Source organism: Zonotrichia leucophrys, chromosome 15, assembly GCF_028769735.1.
Source record: "Zonotrichia leucophrys gambelii isolate GWCS_2022_RI chromosome 15, RI_Zleu_2.0, whole genome shotgun sequence".
NCBI classification, from domain to species: domain Eukaryota; kingdom Metazoa; phylum Chordata; class Aves; order Passeriformes; family Passerellidae; genus Zonotrichia; species Zonotrichia leucophrys.
In genome coordinates, this window is record NC_088185.1 from 7356901 (window position 1) to 7379114 (window position 22214).

Below are 22214 nucleotides of genomic sequence, written 5' to 3' on the forward strand. Positions count from 1 at the left end.
TATGACCCTCTTGGGACGTTGTCTGAAAATTTAATCTATTTTCCCACTTTGTTTGAAGTGCTTTGTTTTCTGTATTTCATTCAGAAAACTAGAGTAGATTACTTAATGAACAAACCACAGCGCTAGACTGAAGTGAGGAAAACCCAAATCCGCAATAATCAATTAGAAAAATAAATGTACACTGATACTGTCCTTTTTACATACCTCTCCCATCTTCCTGATCTGTTTCTATTCCTTCTTTTTTTCACGTCCTCTTCACAGGAAAGAATGAGTATGATCTTCTGGTCATTGGTGGAGGGTCTGGAGGCCTTGCTTGTGCAAAAGAAGGTTTGTATGTGTAAATAACTAACAGAAGTTTTGGTTTAACTTCAGTGGGGTGTAAGGAAACTGAGGGAAGTGTTACTGATAATGTTAAAGCTTTTTAAGAAGCATAGTACGCTCAGTACCTGTACATCAATCATTAACTTAGCTCCATATGGTTAATCTGCAAATCGATTCACACCCTCAGATGGTGTGATCTTTTTTGGCTTTCCACTTAACCTTTTAAAAAATATTTCTTCTTTTGTCATGGGAAAAACTAATAAGCTTTAATTTCACTGTTGTACAAGTATTCAGAGTACCTCCATATATACTGTACTTTTTAAAATACTATTCTCATTTAAAACAATACCTTCAGACTGTATCCAAGATCTAACTGCTGTAGAGAACCTTGCCCCCTTTGTTTGTCAGGGTAGCATGTTCAACAACCCACAGTGTTCTTAAACATCTCATTTGAGGTCAAATTGCATTTTTAGGGTCAGTGGAAGCTGGAGGCCTCAGTCTGGGTTATTGAGCATCTTCCAGAGAATTTGCTGACTATGTAGACAGGTTGGGTCTCTGGTCTGGTATCTTGAGTTAGACAGAAAAAAACACCAGCTGTCATCTCCTGTATTTTATTTCTGTGTGTGCTACTAAAAATGTTTATGTTTGTGTATTTCTCCTTCCTCTAAATACCTTACTTTGCTTCTTTGTTTACAGCCGCTCAGTTTGGAAAAAAAGTGGCTGTTCTGGATTATGTTGAACCTTCCCCACGAGGTATGGAAGAGAAATAACAGGGTAATAATTGGACATGCATATCATTCAGCTGCTCAGGTGAGCAGGTTGCTCCAGAGAGCAGCGTCCAGTGTCCAAAGCCTGTTTTGCTTGGAGAAAAGTCCTTAAGCCCAGCTTGTGCCATGGCTTGTTCTCTCCAAGATGAACCAGCTGTGCCTGCTCCCCTGCACATTAAGCTTGTTAGCAGTGCTCCATGCTACCATTTATAGTGGACTTTGGACTTAAATAAGGAGAATATTCCCTCTGTCAAAATAATATTTACAATTTCTAAAAATTACTAATTGTGTCACACTGAGGCTCCTTGTACTCAATGCACAAAATGAGATCTGCAAACATGAATATTTGGTTACTGAATCTTCTGAGCTCTGAGAAAAATCTTGAAATTACTTGAATTTTAGAAGAAAAATGTACAGAGATGGTTTTTATCAAACAAATGAGCACAAAGCAAGTTATAAACTGATCTGTAGGAGACAGTAAACGGTGTTGTTACAGAACTTTTTACTTCCCATGGAGCCAACTGCATTGTTACACTAATCTAATTTACTTTTTTTTTCTTTCTTTATTTTTTTCCCAAGGAACTTCATGGGGACTTGGTGGAACTTGTGTGAATGTTGGCTGCATTCCTAAAAAGCTTATGCATCAAGCAGCCCTTTTAGGGAGTGCCCTTAAAGATGCCCAACACTATGGCTGGAATATATCCCAACCTGTTCATCATACCTGGTAAAGATTGTTGCTTATATCCACTCCTGTGTGCTGCAAATGCATAACAATAACCTTTTCCCAGCTGGTGTTTGTTATGGGACAGTTAGGGAAGTGAATTTTGCATGTGAAATTTTAGCCTGGTACTTGTTAAAAAGCAGAATTAGCTTCTGGTTTCTCAGGGCAGAAATTATGTTGATTTGGACTTGATAATTTGCTTTTACAATAAAAAATACTGTGGTTCAGTCCTCATTTTCAGCATATATCTTTGCCAATATCTTTGTGTTGCATAACCTGAATTTGTAATGTGATGACTTCATGTTCATTCTCTTGTTTTGTGGCAGGTCTGTGATGGCACAAGGTGTTCAGAATTATGTGAAATCCTTGAACTGGGGACACAGAGTGCAACTACAAGAAAAGTAAATAAGACTTTGAAGTTTGTCTTTCTTCCCACAGTCAAGGAGGTGCTCTTGCCCTTGTAGAATTGCAGAATTGCCTTTGAAGTTTCTATCTGGAGCTAATATTTTGAGTCTGTAAGTCCTTTCTTCAGGGGTCTGCAAGTGCCCCTGTCAGTGTAAGTGGTCTTTTCCTCTCCCATTTTCCTTTTTGGTGAAATAGCGGCTGACACTGACCATACACAAAAGCTTTCTAGCAGTGTAGTGATGCTCTCTTTAGTCTGGAGAGGTTTTACATTAATATGAAGCAGTCAAGGTTTCTTAAGATACTTTTGACCTCATCCCCCAAAATTTCTATGCCATACAAACCCACAGCTAACACTATGCTAGAGCGGCAGATTTTTTTTTTTCAGTATGCAGTTCCTTTTATAGAGAAATTATAATAGAAAATTTAACAGATTCTAGTCTTGTCACTCCTGCTGAGGCACTTTGGTGTGTTCTCAAACAAGCATGGTATCAGAAATGCTATAGATAATACTAGTAGTGCTATGGCTAGCAGAAAATGTATTTTCTGAGGACATAAATAATCTGATCTCAAAGTTTGTTACAAGGTTAAGTTACTTTTCTGTATAGAAGAGTTAAGTGTGACACAAGAATGAAGTGACAAATTATGACAGATCTGCAAACAGTCCTATGAAATGAGATTCCTTCCTTTTACTGCTCTATGCCTGATTGCTACCCCTTTTAGCACTTAAATAATTGCATTTCATACCTATTCTTGTTAAATGTACATTGCTGATGCTGTTTTCTTCTAAACAGGAAGGTGAAATACTTCAACATAAAAGGAAGTTTTTCTGATCCACATACAGTCCGTGGTGTAACAAAAGCAGGTAAAGAGGTGAGCTGCTGTGCTGATTTCTGCAGTGTTGTTCTCTTGGAACATTTCAGGTCATTTGGGAGCGAGATTGTCCTTTTGCAAATTGTTTGAGGTATTCAGTATTGTTTCAGTGAGTGAGATTTGCATTTTCCACTTAGAGAAGTTGTTTATGAACTTGACTGGTGCCTGCTGAGTCCCTGGCCTGGCCTGTTGGATGCTATTGCTTTTTTCTGCGGGTGGAAATGCTGAGACAGAAGATTTTTGTTTGATTTGGTCAGTCATGCTGATGCTTACAGAAATGTTCTGAGAGATGAGAATTAGGTTGCTCTGAGTTGTTTCCCTCCTTCAGGTGATTTGTAGGGGTGATTAACTCAGTAATACCAAATTGTGTGTGGGAGGCAATTAGTGTGAATGCACATCTGGGTCACATAACAGACTGGTGGCCATTCCTGGGTATTTAACAAGGCCTGAAAGTGCCTTTTTAACACCTTTTTCAGGGTAATTGTTTAATATTACTGATTCATATCAGCTTGAAGGTCAGGTTTTTGGAGGTAGGTCCCTAGGATTTTCTAGAAACAGTCTCCTTTTGAGGTAGCTTAACTCTAGGCCTGAGACAGAACTTACTGCTGTGATCTCTGTGTGTTTTATCCTGACAAGAAATTGATTTTAAAAGTGTCGCTTGTGCATAACTATTGCTTCCAAGTAGTCATCAGAATCTTGTGCAGTGTAAGAACAATTGCACAGTTAATATTAAAACCTAGTAGAGAATGGGTAGGAGAAATTCTGCATGTATTAGTTTATCTCCATCCCTTTTTAATGTGTTGCTGATTATTATGTCACATAAATAGCAGATGGTAGTACCAGTTTTCTCATTGATCACTCATTTGTACATAGATGAAATCCAAAGACAGATAAAAGGATTGCAAATGCTTGATTTTGATTTTTCATTTTTGTTTGTAGGTTGTTGTTACTGCAGATAATATTGTCATTGCTACTGGAGGAAGACCAAAATACCCTACAAATGTAAGTTACCATTCCATTTGACAACTCCAGTGCTTTGCTGAGATGCACAACAGAGTGAAGGAGGCTGAAGAATGTAAAAATAAAGCAACATAAGAGATTTTTTGTAGTTGACACAAAAAATTGTCTTTATATAAAGGATGTTGTCTATGGAAATGTTTTTCTAAAAAGCCAGTTTGCTCTGATTCAGTATGTTGGTGTTGCTTAGAGCTGTAGGATAATTCAGGTTGGAAGCTGGCAGCCCCAGATATATTCCCCTTGGTCTGTACTTCAGCCAACCCAGCCTGAGTTGCTGTTAGCTTTTATTGCTGACAGGATTTGCGTTGTAGATTCACCTGTGTGATCATAGGTTGCAGGTGCACTGGAGTATGGAATCACAAGTGATGATCTGTTCTGGTTAGAGAAATCTCCTGGAAAAACGTAAGTTACCTTACCATGGTTGTAATAGATGCTGGCATTCCTACCTTTTCTATATAGCAAGGTGAAAAATGTTCAAAATTGCCTTTTGTATGCCAATTTTTCTTCTGTTTTCCTTCTGAAAATGTGCTTCACAATGCAGCAATATCATACTACCAAACTTCATAAATAACTGATAGATCTTCTCCCTCCTCATATTATGAAATTCCCTCTTAAAATCAAATTAAATAACGTTTTCACCGTGTTAGGTTGTGCTGTAGCGATTACAAGTCACAAGAGGGCAGCATGAACTCACCTGGGGCTGCTCAGTCCCTGTTCCTCAATTAGAGGAGAAGCTCCAACATAATTTTTCTTTTTCCTAAGTTGTGGCAGTTCTGATGACAAAAGAAAATATGAAGAAACATTTGAGTTACTTTTGCTTTGGAAGCTGTTGTTTAACTGAAATATTAAAACATTGGTTTTAATGGAAATACTAAAATGCCACAGTTGTTTTTTACAGCACACAGCACAGTAAGATTCCGAGTCAACACTGCTACAGAGCAATTTCCTGATGGAGATAATTGTGATAGGAAATGCAGATTTGCTAGCCTAAAAGTCAAATAATGCTATCTTTTTGTCCTCTCTATTGAGCAATTATAGAAAAAACAAAAGAGACTTCAAGCTATAATACTGGTGTTTGTGCAAAAAACATAGTTGCCATTCATGGCAGTGACTTTCTGCTATAAAAAATGCACTGTGTTAAGCTAAACTTCAAATAAGAAAATGAGGCTTTTTGGTACAGTTTTAGAAAGAAAGTAAATTTGTTGTTGTTTGTAGTGTTTCAGTCACCTCTAGCATGTTGAAGGCATGATTTATACAAGGAAATTGTTTTTAAGAATAGCAACACCCACCCCCTCATAAAAAACCCCAACAAAATCCCAAACCAAAATATAAGATTTATCCTTGTAAGAGGTTTCTGTGAAAATATGGCTCTTCTCCAGTTGCTGCCGATGCAAGTTGTAACAGTGTAATGTGGGAGTCTAGTGTTTATATGTTGCATTCCTGAGATTTAGTCAAAATAAGCCTGCAGGGGCTACAGTAGCATTTCTGTGCTTTATCAGGCTGTGTCTTAGCAAATGAAGGAGGGAGTTGTTAGAGGTTTGTTTCTGTCGGATTTGTTTCTGTTATAAATATTCCCAAGGTTCAGTTTAACACCTTTTGTTTTTAGTCTGAGCTGTGTTGTAGTTATTCTTTCTTTTCTCCCTCTCCAAATGTACATATCTCAGCTACAAATTACATGCCTGGAGGTTATAGAGCTGTCAGTCCTGCAGTTATTCTTTTTTTATTTTTAAAGTAAACCATTAACCAACTTAAAAAGTCCCATAGATATACAAACATGGGGAAGAAACTCACTGCTGAGATGAAGGGTTTTGGCAGAGTGAATTAGAAGAGATGCCTTGAAACGTGTTGAGAATGAGTAAGAAATTGAACAGGTGTGAACAAGGTTAGGTTCTGCTTTCCTAACTTTTCTTTTAGACACTGACAATGCCCAGGAACCCCCTGTTTTGTACAAGAAAGTATGAATAATGTGGGGCTGATGCTATGAGTAAGTGCCAGCTGACATCCATTTTTCATCTAATGAAAAAGAAGAGCAAACATATGCCCAAATCACAGAAATTCTCATTCTTTTCCCTGTGAATCTCCAGTAGATATTTCTCTATGGGCAGTGTGAGGCTTTTTGCAGCACTTCCCAGGAGCTGCATGCTAATGAGTGTGTGATCATTCATTCACAGATGAATCAGATGCCCTAATGCTGGAAAAATTATTTCCCATTATCTTAAATTATTTGCCAAGCACAAACCCCAGACTAGCAGATTTTAATCACTTTTACTCAACCTATTCTCTGTACACCTTCAGAAGTTGTGTGTTTTCATTGTAAGATAGAGAGATGTTATCTGGAGCCTTTTGTAAGAAAACATGTGTTGTACTGACTGTGCAGTCCCTGGGGCTTACAGAGCTGCAGCCTCCATGTCTGCAGTGCTCAGAAGTTTAAAAGCATTGCTGTTAGAACTGGGAGATGCTGCAGATTTGTTTAGGGTAAGGCATAGGCCACAAGCCCCTTCAAAAACCTAACAAAATACTTTGTTGTCAGTGGAAATACTGTGTGGGATGCCATCTCCAAACTGAGAGATTTTAACAAGTCTGCAGAAGACATAAACAGCAGAGGAGTGCAAGTGCAGCCTGTCCAGCAGCTGAGGGTTAATGGCTGCCTGGCTGGAGCTGCTTTTACCTGCAGAACAGGGACTGAGCATTCTGCCTTTTGTACCCAGCAAATGTAGGGCTGGGGAGAGAGGAACTGCTGCAGTGTAGGGATCAGCTGGGGACAGAGATGGAAACTGCTGTGCTGGAGAGCTGATACACCTCATAAATTGCAAGTGTTGATGGACAATTGCAATTATATTCTTGATTGAAAGGGTGTGAAATATTGAGAGAGGTGGGAACTGGGGTTTTATTTAGGATATAAAATGGATATATTTGGTAAATACCAGTCTAAGTAAATCTATTAAACCCATTTTCTGTAATATCATAAACAAATGTTTGAAGACTGGAAGGGCAAATATTTGGCATCTGGAAAAATACAGTGATTAAAAAGCAGATGGTTATAAATCAAAATGAAATTTAGCAATGAATAAAATCTTCATTGGGAACTGTAATCTACTTGATAGGAAGACATAATCTAATTGATAGACCATCTCCATGTGCTGAAAGATGAGCTGTCAGGGAAGAAGATTGGCCTGGCTGAATAAAGAGTTTTGGCTGGAACTCAGGGGAAAAAGGAGTATTTATGCCCCTGGGAGAAGAGGGAGGGCCACAAGGGTGCCATAAGGTTGTGCAGGGAGAAAATTAGAGGGGCCAAAGCCCAATTAGAACTTAATCTGGCTACTGCTGTAAAAGGCAATAAAAATGTTTCTATAAATACAGTAGCAACAAAAGGAGGGCTCAGGAGAATGCCCATCCTTTATTAGTGTGGGGGAGGAGAAGCACAGTAATAAGGATAAGGCTGAGTGACTTAATGCCTTCTTTGCCTCAGTCCTTAATAGTAGGAGCAGTTGTTCTGTGGTGCCCAACCCCTGAGCTGAAAGATGGGGACAGGGAACAGCATGAAGCCCCCATAAATCCCAAGGACTTGGTTAGAAACTTCCTGCAGCCTTGGACATGCACAAGTCCAAGGAGGGAATCCACCCAGGGTGCTGAGGGAGCTGATGGCAGAGCTGACTGAGCCACCCTCCATCATTTCCCAGCAGTCCTGGCTAACTCAGGGCTCCCAGCTGACTGGAAGTTGGCAAGTGTGACACCCACATCAGAAAATATTTTTTTCTGGTTGTGCAAAAGTATGCACAAGCTCATTCCACTGCTTTCTTCTTTTTTTCCTTTTCTGTAACAGGTTGGTTGTTGGAGCCAGCTGTATCCTTTGAAAAGCCTGTGATGATCTGTGATTATAATTAGCATAGCTGTCTTTCCTGTGAAACTTCAGTTTTCAGAATGCCTCTGCTCATGTGATATAGTTGAGTTGGTAAGAGAATAATAATAGTTTTCTATGCAGTAGCATCATGGAAATTAGGATCAGCTGAGGATAAATTCTCAGGATCTTAAATCCAGTGTTAACTATGTTAACTATAAGACTTCCAAGTTTTATTCTGTGTACAAAGGCAAGCTAAAGATGTCTGTGTGAGGAGAACTTGGTGTCTCCAAGTAAAAAGCCCACTTGTATACTACTCATATATTGTGTTTATTGAAATTGTTGTTTACATTTGCTTAACTGGTGTGTCACCAGATGTGTCCCTTGAGTGTGCTGGTTTTCTGACAGGCATTGGATTGGACACTACAGTCATGATGAGAAGTGTCCCACTTCGTGGGTTTGATCAGGCAAGTACAGAATATCTTACATCTCCTTATCTAGCAAGTAAATTAAAATACAGATTTTTTTTTATTTTTATCTCCTAAAGAAATAATGTTGTTTGCATCTCCAAACATTTCCTAATATGTGCACAGATTTTGAGGTGAGAGTGTTGTTGCTTAAGTGGCAGTGACAAACACCACCCATGGTAGTGACACTAGTGACAGCTCCTGGTTCTGTGTCACCCTCTCCCACCCTGGAGTGCATTCCTTAAACTAGTGCCTTGTATGCCTTAAAAGTGATGGCATGAGTTTGCAAAACATTGTATAAGAATAATTCTTGGGATTTGCACTCCTCATTGAAGAAATCCACACCTGTAACAGCATGAGGCCTGAGCAAGCAGGGAATGGTGTGTGTGTAGCACTTGGTCAAACACAGTAGGAGAACTTGATCCTCTGTAGGCAGGAGGAGCACAATGGCCATACCAAAGTTAATAAAGTATTAATGGAGATAAAATAATTATGTTCAGTCTGCAGCCACATTGAGGCTGATGGAAACTGATTAATGAGCTCTCATGTTACTGAAGAAACATAGCCCTGCTGTTGCCTTCATATTAGTTAATATCAACTTTATTTTAAAGTTTTGTAAGCTGAGAGAGCTTGTGTGGAGTTGTTCTATGTGAGTGGTTTTGTAATAATATCCTTTAAGTAATAAACATACTCTGGCAAGGTGCAACCTGAGTTCCTGCAGTCAGGAGCACTGATGTCTTTGGATAAACCTGTTGATGCCACATTTTACTACTTCAGTTTGGTGTGGCATTATTTCAAACAGGCTCTTAGGACAAAAGTGGTTTGGTTTTTTTGTTTTTGTATGAGAACTTTCCATGAAACCTTACTGATTCATAGTCATTGCAGAGAAATGTCAGGTGTTATGGCAAAAGGAAATACCTTTCTCCCATTGTTTTATGAAAGTATTTAATTTTCATCAAACTACTAGAAAATTGTAGTTATGGTAATGGTAAAGTGAATATGCTCTAGATTATGTAAACAACAAATGCTTTAAAAGCAACTCTTTTATTAATTTACTGTTATATTTTTTAAAAATAATTTGAGTATTTAAGTGTAGGTGCCTCTTGGAATGGAGTTGCAGGTCATAGCGGTTCCCTAAATTATCATGTGTTAGCAGTGCATAGTAACTAAGTGATAAAGAATGTTTGAAATGCACAAGGTATTTACTGGGGTTTCCTGAACCCAGCTGAAGGAGGGGTTTACATTGAAAAGGTCATATATCTAAGAAAAAACAAATTTGTTTCACTACTCAACAGCAAATGGCTTCCTTAGTAACTGAGCACATGGAATCTTATGGCACAAAATTTTTAAAGAGATGTTTCCCAACTAAAGTTGAAAAATTGGAGAGCGACAGATTGCAAGTCACTTGGAAAAATGCTGACCTGGACACAGAAGAAACCGATTCTTTCGACACCGTGATGTGGGCAGTAGGTAAATATGATTATCTTAACATTTCTTTGCAATGCTTTCCATTCTGAAAGTGAAGTCACTTCATCATGGGGTGAAACAGCCCCCCCCTTAAATGTTTAGTGACTTAAACATTGATAGTTGTTTAATTCTTTTCTTGCATGCCTGACTTGTTCATTTACAGTCTAAAAACACATTAAAGTTACTGTGAATGTAAGAAATCAGTGGTAACTATTTTTGCATGAGCTGCAATAAATGGGAGACCATGTAGTCTTTCTCACTTTTACTAGAGTAAGAACATGAATTCCAGCAAACTCTGGTTGCAGGTAGTGTTCTCTAAGTGCATACTCTTGATTGATTCATGAAGCTTTTCACTGGAAGTGCATATTTATCCTGTTTAAGAGGCTACCATTTCTTCTAGGATTTTTTTCTAAACTGTGCTGTTTAAGTTTGTTACTGCAGCTGTCATCCAATTCAGAGAAAAAGTAACTGGCTCTAAAAACTCAAGGTCTTGCAGGGAACCTTGAAACTGTATAGCTTTTTGGAATCTGGTTAGGGACTTTCACATATCTCAGACCCCTTGGAACTGACATACAACGACTAAGAGTAAATTGCTTTAGAAGAATGCTGTGATAAATGTCTATGAGCATAATCACCAGAAATGGGAATCAAATCTGGGGTTTTCCTCCTTTGAGACAAATGCTGCTTCCTGCAAGGACTAACCCACTAAATTATGTACAAGGCTCCAGCCCACAGGAATGAAAATACTCCTTGAGTGTTGCCTCCCTGAGCTGCTCATTTGTCACTGTTACCAGTCTCTGTATTGGTTCAGATGGGCTGTAAGCCCACCAGAGTAGGAGACTCTTGTCTTTTGTGCTTATAAAGCTTTGTGAATATCTGGAATTCTAGATCAATAATGCATGGCTAAAGGTAGTAGTGGTGTTTGGCAGGCAGATGATATCTGGCAAACAAAGTAAATAGGCTTAAACGTACAGCCCAAGAAATCCTGTGGATGCAGACAAGTAATCAGTTTTACAAGCAGCTTTAGCAATCCCCTTGACTACTTTATATTCTTTTTATCTGGCACTTCTGTTTTAGAGTAGTGGGAATGCATTACTCTTTCATTTGTTTATAGCATAAATTTAAATTATTGTGGTTGTAGAATAGATCCATTACAGGATCAGAAACAGATCATTTACAGCATATTTTGCCCAGTGGATTTAATCTACTATCCAGTTGTTCCATTTCCCTGGTTAAGTCAGCTTTATATCTTCCTAATACCCCAAACAGAGAGCAGGTTGTGCATTGTGACAAATGTTTTCTTTTCCTTACTGTAACTACTACTCTCTTAGAAGTGCCTTGGGCTCTACAAATTGTGGAAACAGCCTGTAATAATGGATTATTCTCATCAGAACCAATCAAACAGACTAGTGCTTGCCAAGAGTAAAAAATAGCTCATGCTATCTGGACACATAACAATCCTGAAAACTGTAGAATAATATTCATGAGGTGAGATGAAAATGTTTCCAAAAAGTGGGTTTCTAAGTGCTGTATTTGATTTTTCTTAAGCTTTCTGGTAAAAAACCCAACCCATTCTGTGGTTCTATGAAAAGTACACTGAGTTGGAGACACACATGTCAAATGTCAAGTCAATTTGTTTACTTTGGTCTAAGATGGAAAAAAGAGCTATTAAGTTGAAAAATAAGAAAAAAAATCTTGGTGTACTGTTAATTATAATGGAATAAGGTTGCATGATAGACTGTTGCAATTCAGTTGTAACATGAGTCTGCTCATTATTTCAGTTCAGAGGAGCTACATGTGTTACAATTTTTGTCAGAGATTTGAGTTACAATCCATATTTAGAAACAGCAAAATGAATAGTGTGAGGATTTTGTGTTGCCTTTTTTTAGTGTTCAGATTGGCACTCCACCCTTAAGGATTAAACACATTAACAGTTAGAGCTGGTTAATTGGTGTGCAGTCCATATGATTCATTGTTTTGCTCTGTATCAACACACCCACACCAGGTGTCTCAGATAATAGGCTGGGAAACTCAGTGGTGTTGAGGATTTCCTGTCTGCAGATGTGCCAGGTTTAATACTGATTGAAGCAAGTCAGCTTGGAGAGTTGGTTAAAAAGCAGCTGCTACTGTTAACTAATTGTAGCCTAAATTATAGTACATATTTCCATAATTTTTGCCAGTGCATCATGGAATTTTAGTAGGATTTTATTAATAATGTTAAAAATAGTTACTGATAGTGGGACATAGTACTGTAGCTTATTAAACTATCTCCTAATGCCAACCCTTTAAAAAGAAAATTAGATTGTGTTTGTCTGATGAGTTTTGTTTTGCTTTTGGAATGTGTGATTTTTCTGCTTGTATGGATAAGCCAATAAAAGCAGGCACAATGCTCCCTTTGTTTTTCCAGCAGCATTTCTGAACTAGTCAAAATATTTGAGGGGAAAAAAAGAAATCTTATTTTGATACATTTTAATGTAATGTAAAACTTTCAGTCCAAATCTTTGTAGGTAACTCATGGACCTGTCATACCTTGATGAGGGACTACATACTGTTATATTCCATCTCAGTGCAAGAGCTTGTTGTTGATGTTTATTTGATTTTTCCAGTTCAGCTCTGTATGTCTTTCTATCTTAGTAGTGCAGTCTTTGGCTTCTAGAGAATTCTCCTGAAATAATATTTTGAGGTTTTGAATAGAATCCTTGCTGTTTGGTATTGACAAAGGGTTAAATACATAACATTTTTTGTTATAGTGTTCTTCAACCAAACCAGTGTGGGTTAACAAGGGAAACAGAAATTTTGTTAGGAGATTTTCTGTGAAAAGTCCCATAAGGTAAAATATTGCTGTGATCTCCTATGAGCACATCTCTGCCAGCCCCTGTAGAAAAGGGAATGGGCTTTAGATTTATCTTGGCAAACACAATTTTGCCATTGAGTTTTTAATCTTTGAACTATTCAGTGGAAAATAAAGCACCTTGGTTGGTCTCAGGCAACTCTTAATGCTGATGTGCTGTGGTTTGCTGAAGCTTTGGGGCTTTGTTCTGAGCTTCCCATGTCTGTCTCTCTTACTAACTTAAATTCATTACTCTCTTGATTAGATATGGTTTCTGCAATCCTAATGAAATTTGATTAGATATGGTTTCTGCAATCCTAATGAAAATTGTCATTCCCATTATATCAGCCAGTGCTTTTAGGGATTTTTCCAATATCTAATTTTTAGGGCATTCAGTCAGACTTTATTCAGCAGGGCTATTTTTAATGTGCTTTTCTCTTTGTGTAACCAACCCATAAACTTTAAATGTAACTTATTTTATGCTACTCATTATACCAGCCTGTAACTATAAAAATAATTTGTTCATGTGCTAGGCTATGCCTGTAAATCTACATGTGAAGAAGGTTGGATTGAGAACTATTTCAGCACTAAGGTGCTATTTGAGTTGATAGGTGATGCTAACCTTTACTTCAGTGATGGTAGAAAGAGATTTTTCAAATGGCAAAAAATTACTCCAAAGTAATTTCTTGAAAACAGTATAGTTACTGCATGCAGAAAACAGATTCAGTTCAGTCATAAATGCTGAGGAGATTGAAGCCAGTGACCTGCCTCTCTTGGGAATGGTGGCTGAGTGCTCATTTCTGAGACTGCAGAGCCATCCTTTGAAACCAAACCTTTGGTTGGGAGAAATAATGTAACAGGGAACTGTAACTTTCTTCTCAGAAAATGTTTCCAGCCCTTTTCCCTTTTTACAGGACATTGAGAACAAGAAAAGTAGATTTTTAGAAGTCTGTCCCATGCTGTAAGTTCTTTATTTGATTACATGTCACTTGGAGTTGCTTTTGCTGTGAGCTCCAGGTGTGCACAGGCAGGTTTTTGCTCATTGCAGCACAAACTTTCTGCTGAGAGGACTCCTCTGTGTGAAAAGTGTTGGTGCCACAGGAGTACAGTGAGCAGCCTTGCCAGAGAGCCAATTACTGCCCCGGTATTGACTAAGGGCCAGAGTTTTTTTCAGATTGTGGCAGGCATGCTGGAGGTTTATCAGTAATGGATGTAATGTTCAAAAGCATCCTTGTAGAAATGGTACATGCTGTTATCAATGTGATAAAGGTTCTGAACTGTTTTTAACCTTACTTAATCTTACTCTAGTCAGTATTTTCCTGTAATCTGAACAGTAGTTACACTGAAGTGGTTTTTATTTGTCATTATCAGCTGGGTGTGTTTTAGTGAGCATCTTGTGGGTTTTAGGAGACATTTGAAGGAGGAAAGGGCAGTGGTATTGGAACTAATTTGGGGAATGTGTCAGGCACTCAGAATGAAGAGAGTACTGAGACTGGGAACACAGACAAGATTTTTATTAAGGTCAGACTGAGGTCAGATTGGATAAAGTTATAAGGTGATGTGCCAATGTATAGGGAAGAAGTGGAGAAGATTATTGGGCTTGAGCTTTATTCCAGAAAAACTCTCCTGTCACCCAGCAGTATCCTCACAGTGGCTACCTACAATAAAATATGTGGTTGGCTCCAGTTTGGATTTCTCAAATGTTGGGAGACAAACTGGCATTTCTAACTTCTGTGGTTAAGAAACTCTGGAAGACCCATTAAAAAATTCTGCTGTCAGCTGCACCTTTATCATCCTGGGAAATCTTACTGGATATAAGAGTATGCTGTCACTCATTTACCACTGCTGCTTACCTGAGCATGGCTGTGCCTCTGAATTCTGAGTTCAGCCCTTTCAGTCTCCACTGTTGAAGGTCCTGCAGCTGAAGGTCACAGTCTGATACTCGTTCCCCTTGCTCTGTGGTCAGCTGTGATTGCCAGAAGCCCTGGGCAGGTGATGGGACACAAATGCCACACCACAGCCCAGCCTGGCCATGTCTGATGGGAGATGTGAGCTTCAGCCACCACGCTCTGCAGTGCAGCCCTCTGCCTGGCAGCCCCCTTAGGAGGCTGTGCTGTTAGATTTTACAAAAACAGATCCAAAAGCTGCTTTTTCTTTTAAAGTTAAAAGCAAAAGGGGGCTGGCCCTGAAAGCAGGGCTCTGTGTGGTTTTCACAGCTGTGTAAGTGTATGGGTCTATGAAAGATGAGACTGTGGTGTGCTGTTAGAAGTGCAGGAGGCAGGTAACCTTTTTAAGGGTCAGATTTGAGTTACACCTTTCTTCTAGGTGTCTGGCATATTTTGCTGTTTTGAATGAAAGCTATTTCTAATCTTGTGTCCTATACAATTGTACACTCCTGTTCTTTGACAGTTTCAGGACATCTTCAAACTAAAAGCACGTGTGCTGATTTTAGGCAAAGAGTGGATTTGTGTGCCTGGTAGGATTTAGAATCTTAGAAATAAGCTGTGAAGTCATGATTTCTTGAAGTTGCAGATATGAAAAAATCAGGAGTTATGGATATAAAAAGAAAGTCCTTCTGAGAAATGGTGAGAATTGATTTTATAATAGTAAGTGAACATTAGGAAATATCAGAATTCCCTGAATTTGGCACTACAACCCACCAAGTCGCATTGTATAACCATGAGCCTCAGCTACTGAATTTGTGATGAAGCAAGATCAGTAAGTATAATTCTTGTTTATGGGGATGGACCTGCATAGAGCTAAAGGCCAGTAAAGCTTCAGTTCAGTGTTTAAAAATTCTGGTTTTTCCTTCAAAAATAATAGTTAGCCCATAAAATTGAGAGAGAAACTTCACTATGAGAAGCAGCACATTTTTTGGTAACTCTTAGCTATTAATACCAAGCTATACATATGTTAAAATTGGCTGCAATGGAAAGGTTAAGTGTTATCCTGCAGGTTTGATAAACTCAGCTGTTGTTGCCACAGGTCTTTAAATGACTCTATTGAGGGGTTTTCTTTTTTTCCTCTTTCAGTGCCTGACCATTGCGTGCTAAGTTTTCTCTTGGCTCTGCCTGGCAGGAAAAAGAGGAAACTAGAAAACCCCATTAGTTGTCCATTTGCAGAATACCCAGGCTTTACTCTCAATACCCAAAGAAATACAACGGTAGGAAGTTGTTTCACATCCGAGCCAAGATAAGGTCCTGGAGGTTTATTATTTTTGTTGCCTGATAGCATCAGGACTGGGGAGCAGGGGGCAGAGAAGGAACAGCAGATCAACATCCCATGGGGACAACAGAAGGGAAGACAGACAGATAGCCAAGTGCCGACAGCTTCAGTCAGTGCTCCCAGAGGAAGTGTTGGTTTCACCAGATGAAATTAATACACAGAAGTCTTTACAGAGGCATTCAGATGTGACATTGTTTGAGGGCCTGGCTATATGGAAGATGTATAAAGCACTGAATCATATGTTTACATATAATTAGGTCTGTATTGACAAGCCAGGTTTTCCTTTTGTTTAATAATTTCCTACATTAACATCAAAGACCTTGTTTTTATAATGAAAACACATTTCCTCTTTTGTTTTGCTTTGCTATAGATCTGTATTAAATTGAATGCAAATTGTGACTCACACAAAGGAGACTTGAATGTGTAGATATATCCATGTTCATTAAAGCCTCTAAAACAGACACAATGTTTAAAAATTTCTTTCATTTGGATATATTCAGTTTGGGGTTTTTTTCTGTGTGATGCTTAAAAATTTTGTGACTACCATGTAATTTCACTGTGCTTATTAACTTTCAAACAAGTTGGATAGGATTTAAGATTCCAATTTCTGGGTCAGAAATTGCTTCCTTAGATACTCTATACAAAGCTCAGTGAAATGCTGTTAAGACTTCAGTGATCAAGGGGTAAACTATGCAGAAAACACTACAAAAATATATTTTTTAAATATGAGATAATTTGATATCATTGGAATGGGAAGCTGTAATAAAATCTGGGCTTGGTTGGATTTGCCTCATTTGTTTTTAAATTATTAAAAATGTTTCTAAACTCTACAGAAATAGCTCAAATACAGTTTGAGATAACTAAATCAGCATTTAGGACTTGAGAGCAAAGTTGATAAAATTTTTCATCTAAGCTGAAGGTACTGAAAGTGCTTTAAGATAAGTGTATTCAGATTACAAGAAACAAGAACTTCAGGAATGTTTAACAGCATTATTAATAATTTTTATTCAAAAAGTATACACAACACATTGTTGGCACTGAGCACCATTCAGTTAATGTTTATTGGAAATTTTCAGTGTAGAAGTTGCTTAGTTTTTTATATGTATATTTGTGCTATATTAGGAAACTGAATTTAGAGTCTTCAATAAATATGAATTTATGTGGTTTTTGTACTTTTTCCAGTGGGTGTGGTTTTCCATGTTTAAAAGGATAACCCTCTGATGTGTGAGCAAAGGCAGCAGTGATCGAGCTCCTTTCCCACAGAATGTCATAGCCATGCTTTCCACCCCTGCAGCTTTCTCAGTATAAGTTTTCTCATATTTCTGCTTGGACTATCAAATAGAACAAAGTTCTTGGAGACCCACAGTGGAAGATGCCAACTTTTTAGATTAACGCTGCTGAAGTTTTCCAATAGCTCTTACTTTAATTTTTTTTTTCCTTAAGGCCGAGCCCCTGACACCAGAACTCTCAATCTGGAGGCAGTTGGAGTGAAAACTAACTCTGAAACTGGAAAGATTATTGTTGATGCCAGTGAAGCTACTTCTGTTCCTCACATTTATGCAGTTGGAGACATAACAGAGGTACTGAGTCTACATAAACTGTTTTACAATAACAGGAAACCAACTTTGTTCCTGACTAATAACTAGTCCCCAGATGTAGTCATGCTCCAGTGTATATCTCAGTGTTTTGCACTTTTTCACTTGGCAGGGCTGCAGTGTTTATGCCAGCCACCTGGGTCAGTAATTTCCTTCACAGGGATCCTGTGAAGTATCTCAGCATGAGAGATTATTGCTGATGTTTATCAGGGAATGCATCATTGGTCAGAGGCTAATAATGATGTCTTTATCACTCCTATTATCTTTCTAATAATGTTTGTATCACTTTTGACATATGACTTCATACTGCCTGTGAATGCTGAGTGAAAGCAATTCTGCTGTAGCTAACTACATGTACTGGGAATGACCATGACAAGTTCTGTGACTGCATTTGGGGTATTTTGGGTGTTAATTGAGACTAATCACAAAACAGCTTATCAGCTCCCTGATGCAAAATGCTTCAATTCTACTTTCCTCTAAAGTAAGAAAAAGTAATTACTGAAAATACTAAATGCATTTGACTTTTCTTCATGATTATGCTAAATAAACATGAGGGGTATGGCGTTTTGTTTGGGGTTTTTTTTGTGTTTTTTTTTTTTTTTTTAAGAAGCGTGCATCATAACCTAAGCAAAATAATTTACTTGTTAGAGAGGTAAATCCAGATTCTGTGGTCTTATTCTAGTGCTATTGATAATCTATAGTCATATATGACACGAATGTTTTGTCATGATAAATGTGCACTTAAATACTTTCAATCTGCCAATTTTTATTTTGCATAAGAGCTCAGGTTATCTGCAGTAAGCTGGGCATCCTCAAATATGTTGATGTCATAAAAAATGTTTGTCTGGATTCTGAACTGTAGAGTTACAGGAGCATGTTGTCATCATCTGCCTGCTGTGCCTGGAAAATTTGGGCAATCTGTAGAATACAGAGCAATGCTGGGCATTGCAGGATACAGAGTTCTCTCAGCTGTTACTGGAATTGAGGCCTTTCTATCAAGATAGTTTTTCATATAGTGCAGGCACCTGCCTTACAAGTCTGGTAAAGCTAAATACTGTAGCAGTATCCAAACAGTATATGTAGTATAATTTTAGAGAAGTTTAGAAAATGTCTCATTTTGCTATGTTTAAAATATTTTAAAGATCTCTCAAATGTATAAACCTTACAGGTGCTTTTAGTTTCTGAAGATATTGTAATGGATTAAATGATGTCTTGGGAATAGCCCTGCAAATTTCTGACTGGACTCTGGAGCTGCCAGAGACACTTAAATCTCATCAATCTGCTGACCACTCCTGACCTCTTCCCTCTGTAGACATGTGTTTCTTCCTGTCTGTCTCCATCTTCATGTGGACTTGCCATTTCCTTTTAAATTGTGTTAAAACTCTTTCCTTCTCAGATATTTCTCCTTTTTATTTTTCCCCCTTACTCTACACAAATTCTTTGTCCAGTTGTCCTGTCCAGTCACTCAGAGCTTTGGGATTTTGTAGAGTTCCTCTCCTTTATTCTCATTTCACATGCAGATTCCCTCTGCATTTCTCACTTCTTGCTCTCAGATGGTTCCTGAACTCCACTTTCTGCTCACAGCAACCTCCTACACCTGCTTATCCCTGATATATATGGCTTGGCTGCCTCCTGATTTCCAAAGTTTTCTTTTTAATTTCATCCAAGAAGCAGTTGTTAAAAGCAATGCTGGCAGGGCTTAGAATCTGTTGCTTATTTTGCTGCCAATCTGCAGTGTTATTTTGGGCAAGTCATTTCCTTTTGGATGCTTTTTGTCTTTTGCCCTTTGAGGATTTAGATAAGAAATATAAAGTTGGAGGCAGGATGCTCTCCTCTTTCCTTCTCTGGATCTAAAAAATCATGTATTCATTTATTTGTCATTTTTATTTTGTTGTTAAAACTTGGATTTCCTTTTCCTTCTTTTGTCTCTATTAGTGCAGATTTTTGAACCTGAGTGGTTCAACAGCCACTTCTAAGTGTAAGTGTTAAAAACAGCAGCACAGTTGTATGCTGTGTCCAGTGTACAACTGGGGGAAAAAATGCTCTGTAGAATATTCCCTTAAGCTTTTATCTGTATATTGGCTCAATGCAGGGAATTAGAGATCATCATACAGTACTCATACATTTCAGGTGTTTAGAGATAAAAAGAAATACTGCCACGCTCTTATCTGACTCCAGCACGTGACCTGTGGAATTCCACTTGCTAAGCAGTGAAGTTTATTTTATTTGAATATTTAAATTAGTTTAGTGTTTTGGTTTTGTTTTTTTTAAGCAGAATTAATTTAGATAATAAATTTCATTGGCATGGGAACCAGCACTGAAATAAATTTCTGTGTTGGTGCATATCTCAAATTAACACATGAGAATCAAGGGTATCCTGCTAAGAGCCACAAAGCTGCAGAGCTTGGCTGTGCTACTTTCTGGGTGTGACCTACCAAACGAGCACAGCAAGGGGAATCTTGTTTCCTGTGAGGGAACATCAGTGATCCCTAAGAATCTTTATAAAAATTATGTTTTCCTCTGGTGTTCCTGCTCAGGATTTCTCTTTGCTCTCCTCTGTCCCTGTTAGAGTTTCTTTGCTGCCATAGAGTGCTTTTGTTCAAATTTTGTGAGTAGTTCCAAGCCCTCCTCCCTCTTTTACCATTCCACACTGAATAAATACTGAATTGCTACCAAATAGCAAGAACTCCTTTTTTGTTTGAATTCAATGCCCTGGCTAGAAGGGGAGTGAGCGAGGGGGCAGCTGAGTTTCCTGATTGCTCAGAATGACTGTTTGCATTTGGGAGTCCTACCCAGCTGGTACAAATGGGAATCTGGGTGTGCATGGGTGTCTTGTTGCACCCCTGTATGGAATGGAATCCTAATGTTACCCAAGATTTCATTGGGAAAAAAATCTTCCAGATGTGAGTCAGTTTGTGTACCCTCAAAAAACATTATTCAAGTTGTGGCAAAATATTATTTTCAACTGGCAGGTGAAATTGCATTTCAGCATTTTCCTGTAATCAGGATCAGGAAAATCAAGCTGGAATTTTAGTGTGAATTCTTTTTTTCAGTGCTGATATAAACTCTCTGTGTTAAAATCCTTCCTTCAGTAGGGTTCTTGTTGAAAAGCATGGCACACACTATAAAGACATTTTCTCAGAAGGAGGTTTATGGTCAGGCCACTCTACATCTGTCATATTTCAAAGGGTGTTACAACAAAGATGTGTAGAGAAAGTGGAATGTACAGTATGTTGCTTTGAATAGAAATGAGACCAAAAAGAGTTGTGTTAGAACAAATACACATTACTTCAAAGCTTTTTAAACTCTCTTAGGACCATCTCAGTTAAATGTATAATGCAGTGGAGGATTCTTATGAACAATTCGTATCCATAATTATCAGCAGAGTAGTTCTACACATGACTGCAAAGTGAATGTTCATTTCAAATATTTACCAAGGAAGGTCTTTAAGTCATTGTTTATGAGGAATTGGGCTTTATCTGCATGGATGTTTTAGTAATTAGTTGGGTTTTATGGAATGCATGGCAGTGCTTTCACAATTTTATCTCTCGTTCCAATCTTCTATTCATTTCTGGAATGCCAAAACAACATATATTTCCTGCTCCAGAAATGATTGGCAGACATGTTTCAGGCAAATGCGTGTAAGAAAAAACAAATTTCATCTGGTAAAGTACATTTACAGACTTGAAAGTCAAAATGCTGGATTTGAAAAATTGTGACTTGAGGGATGTTAGAAGGAAAAAGGGATAGACTTGCAGCTCTGTGATTTGTAATGAGCTGTGGGGGAAAAATAGATTAGCCTTCATTAACAATTAGAATTGTGATTTCTGTTATCAGGTTAGATGTAATGTTTCAGATTGGTTTTTGCAATTTAAGTGGTTGTTACTACAGATAAAAGCCTACATGCCTGTTAATATGCAGATAATTAATATAGTATGTGTACTGAAGAAAATGGTAGCTAATGCCATGTACAGATTCTGTCTACCAACATACAAAAAAAGATAGGCTGCTAAAGAGGAATGGATTCCAGTAAATGCTAAAAAACTTTAGGTAATGACAAAAAATGAGAAACTTTGAATGTGTGTAATGGGGAATCCTTATTTTATTTTCTGCTGAGAACTGATTTTGAGAGCTTATTGAATGACTGCCTCCAAGTGGGGCTTTGCAGGAGTGTGGCAAGTGCTGTATCTAAATAGGATGTGTGGAAATCAAAGCTTCACACATTTTATAAAGCATTTCACGTTATGCCACAAAAGTGCTTCTCAGTTATGGCTTTCTTATGTTTCCACATCATTCCTTCTGAATTTGTGACCTCTTTTCTTATGTCAGACAAACATTTTGATGATATGTCTTGGATGAACTCTTAACCAATGGGGTTTTTGAATTAGATCTATGAATTTTGTTTAATCTTATTAACCTATATGGACTGTTCCTTCTTGGGCTTGAAAATATTTCTTGCAAATACCTTAATTCAATTTTCAAAAACTTTCAAGTTCCTTAAAACCAGCTCTGCAGTTCTGATGCTCCAGCAGTGCTGTGCCAGCACTCAGAATTAGGGTTCTGGCACATCTACAGCCCTGTTTGGATATAAAAAGGAGCCAGGACTCATGGCTTGAAGTGGAGCACGCCCTGGTCACATCCTGCTGTCGTTCCATTTCTCACTTGCAGGAAGTTTGCATTTGCCAATAGCA

General features: G+C 38.1%; 1 protein-coding gene across 4 annotated transcripts in view; it reads left to right on the top strand.

Annotated features, from left to right (window-relative positions):
• Positions 1-22214, top strand: part of TXNRD2 (thioredoxin reductase 2) — a 44737-nt gene that overhangs the window by 870 nt on the left and 21653 nt on the right. For all 4 annotated transcript variants that reach the window (XR_010442195.1, XR_010442194.1, XR_010442196.1 and 1 more), the window contains exons 2-12: positions 262-327; positions 1018-1074; positions 1668-1812; positions 2136-2210; positions 3006-3084; positions 4024-4086; positions 4433-4503; positions 7925-7944; positions 8315-8406; positions 9702-9876; positions 17372-17508. Coding sequence is in view for 1 of the 4 variants with exons in the window: in XM_064727205.1 (XP_064583275.1) it covers positions 262-327; positions 1018-1074; positions 1668-1812; positions 2136-2210; positions 3006-3084; positions 4024-4086; positions 4433-4503; positions 7925-7944; positions 8315-8406; positions 9702-9876; positions 17372-17508 (980 nt within the window). In the remaining 3 variants the exon portion in view is untranslated. The remainder of the gene's footprint in view (positions 1-261; positions 328-1017; positions 1075-1667; positions 1813-2135; positions 2211-3005; positions 3085-4023; positions 4087-4432; positions 4504-7924; positions 7945-8314; positions 8407-9701; positions 9877-17371; positions 17509-22214) is intronic.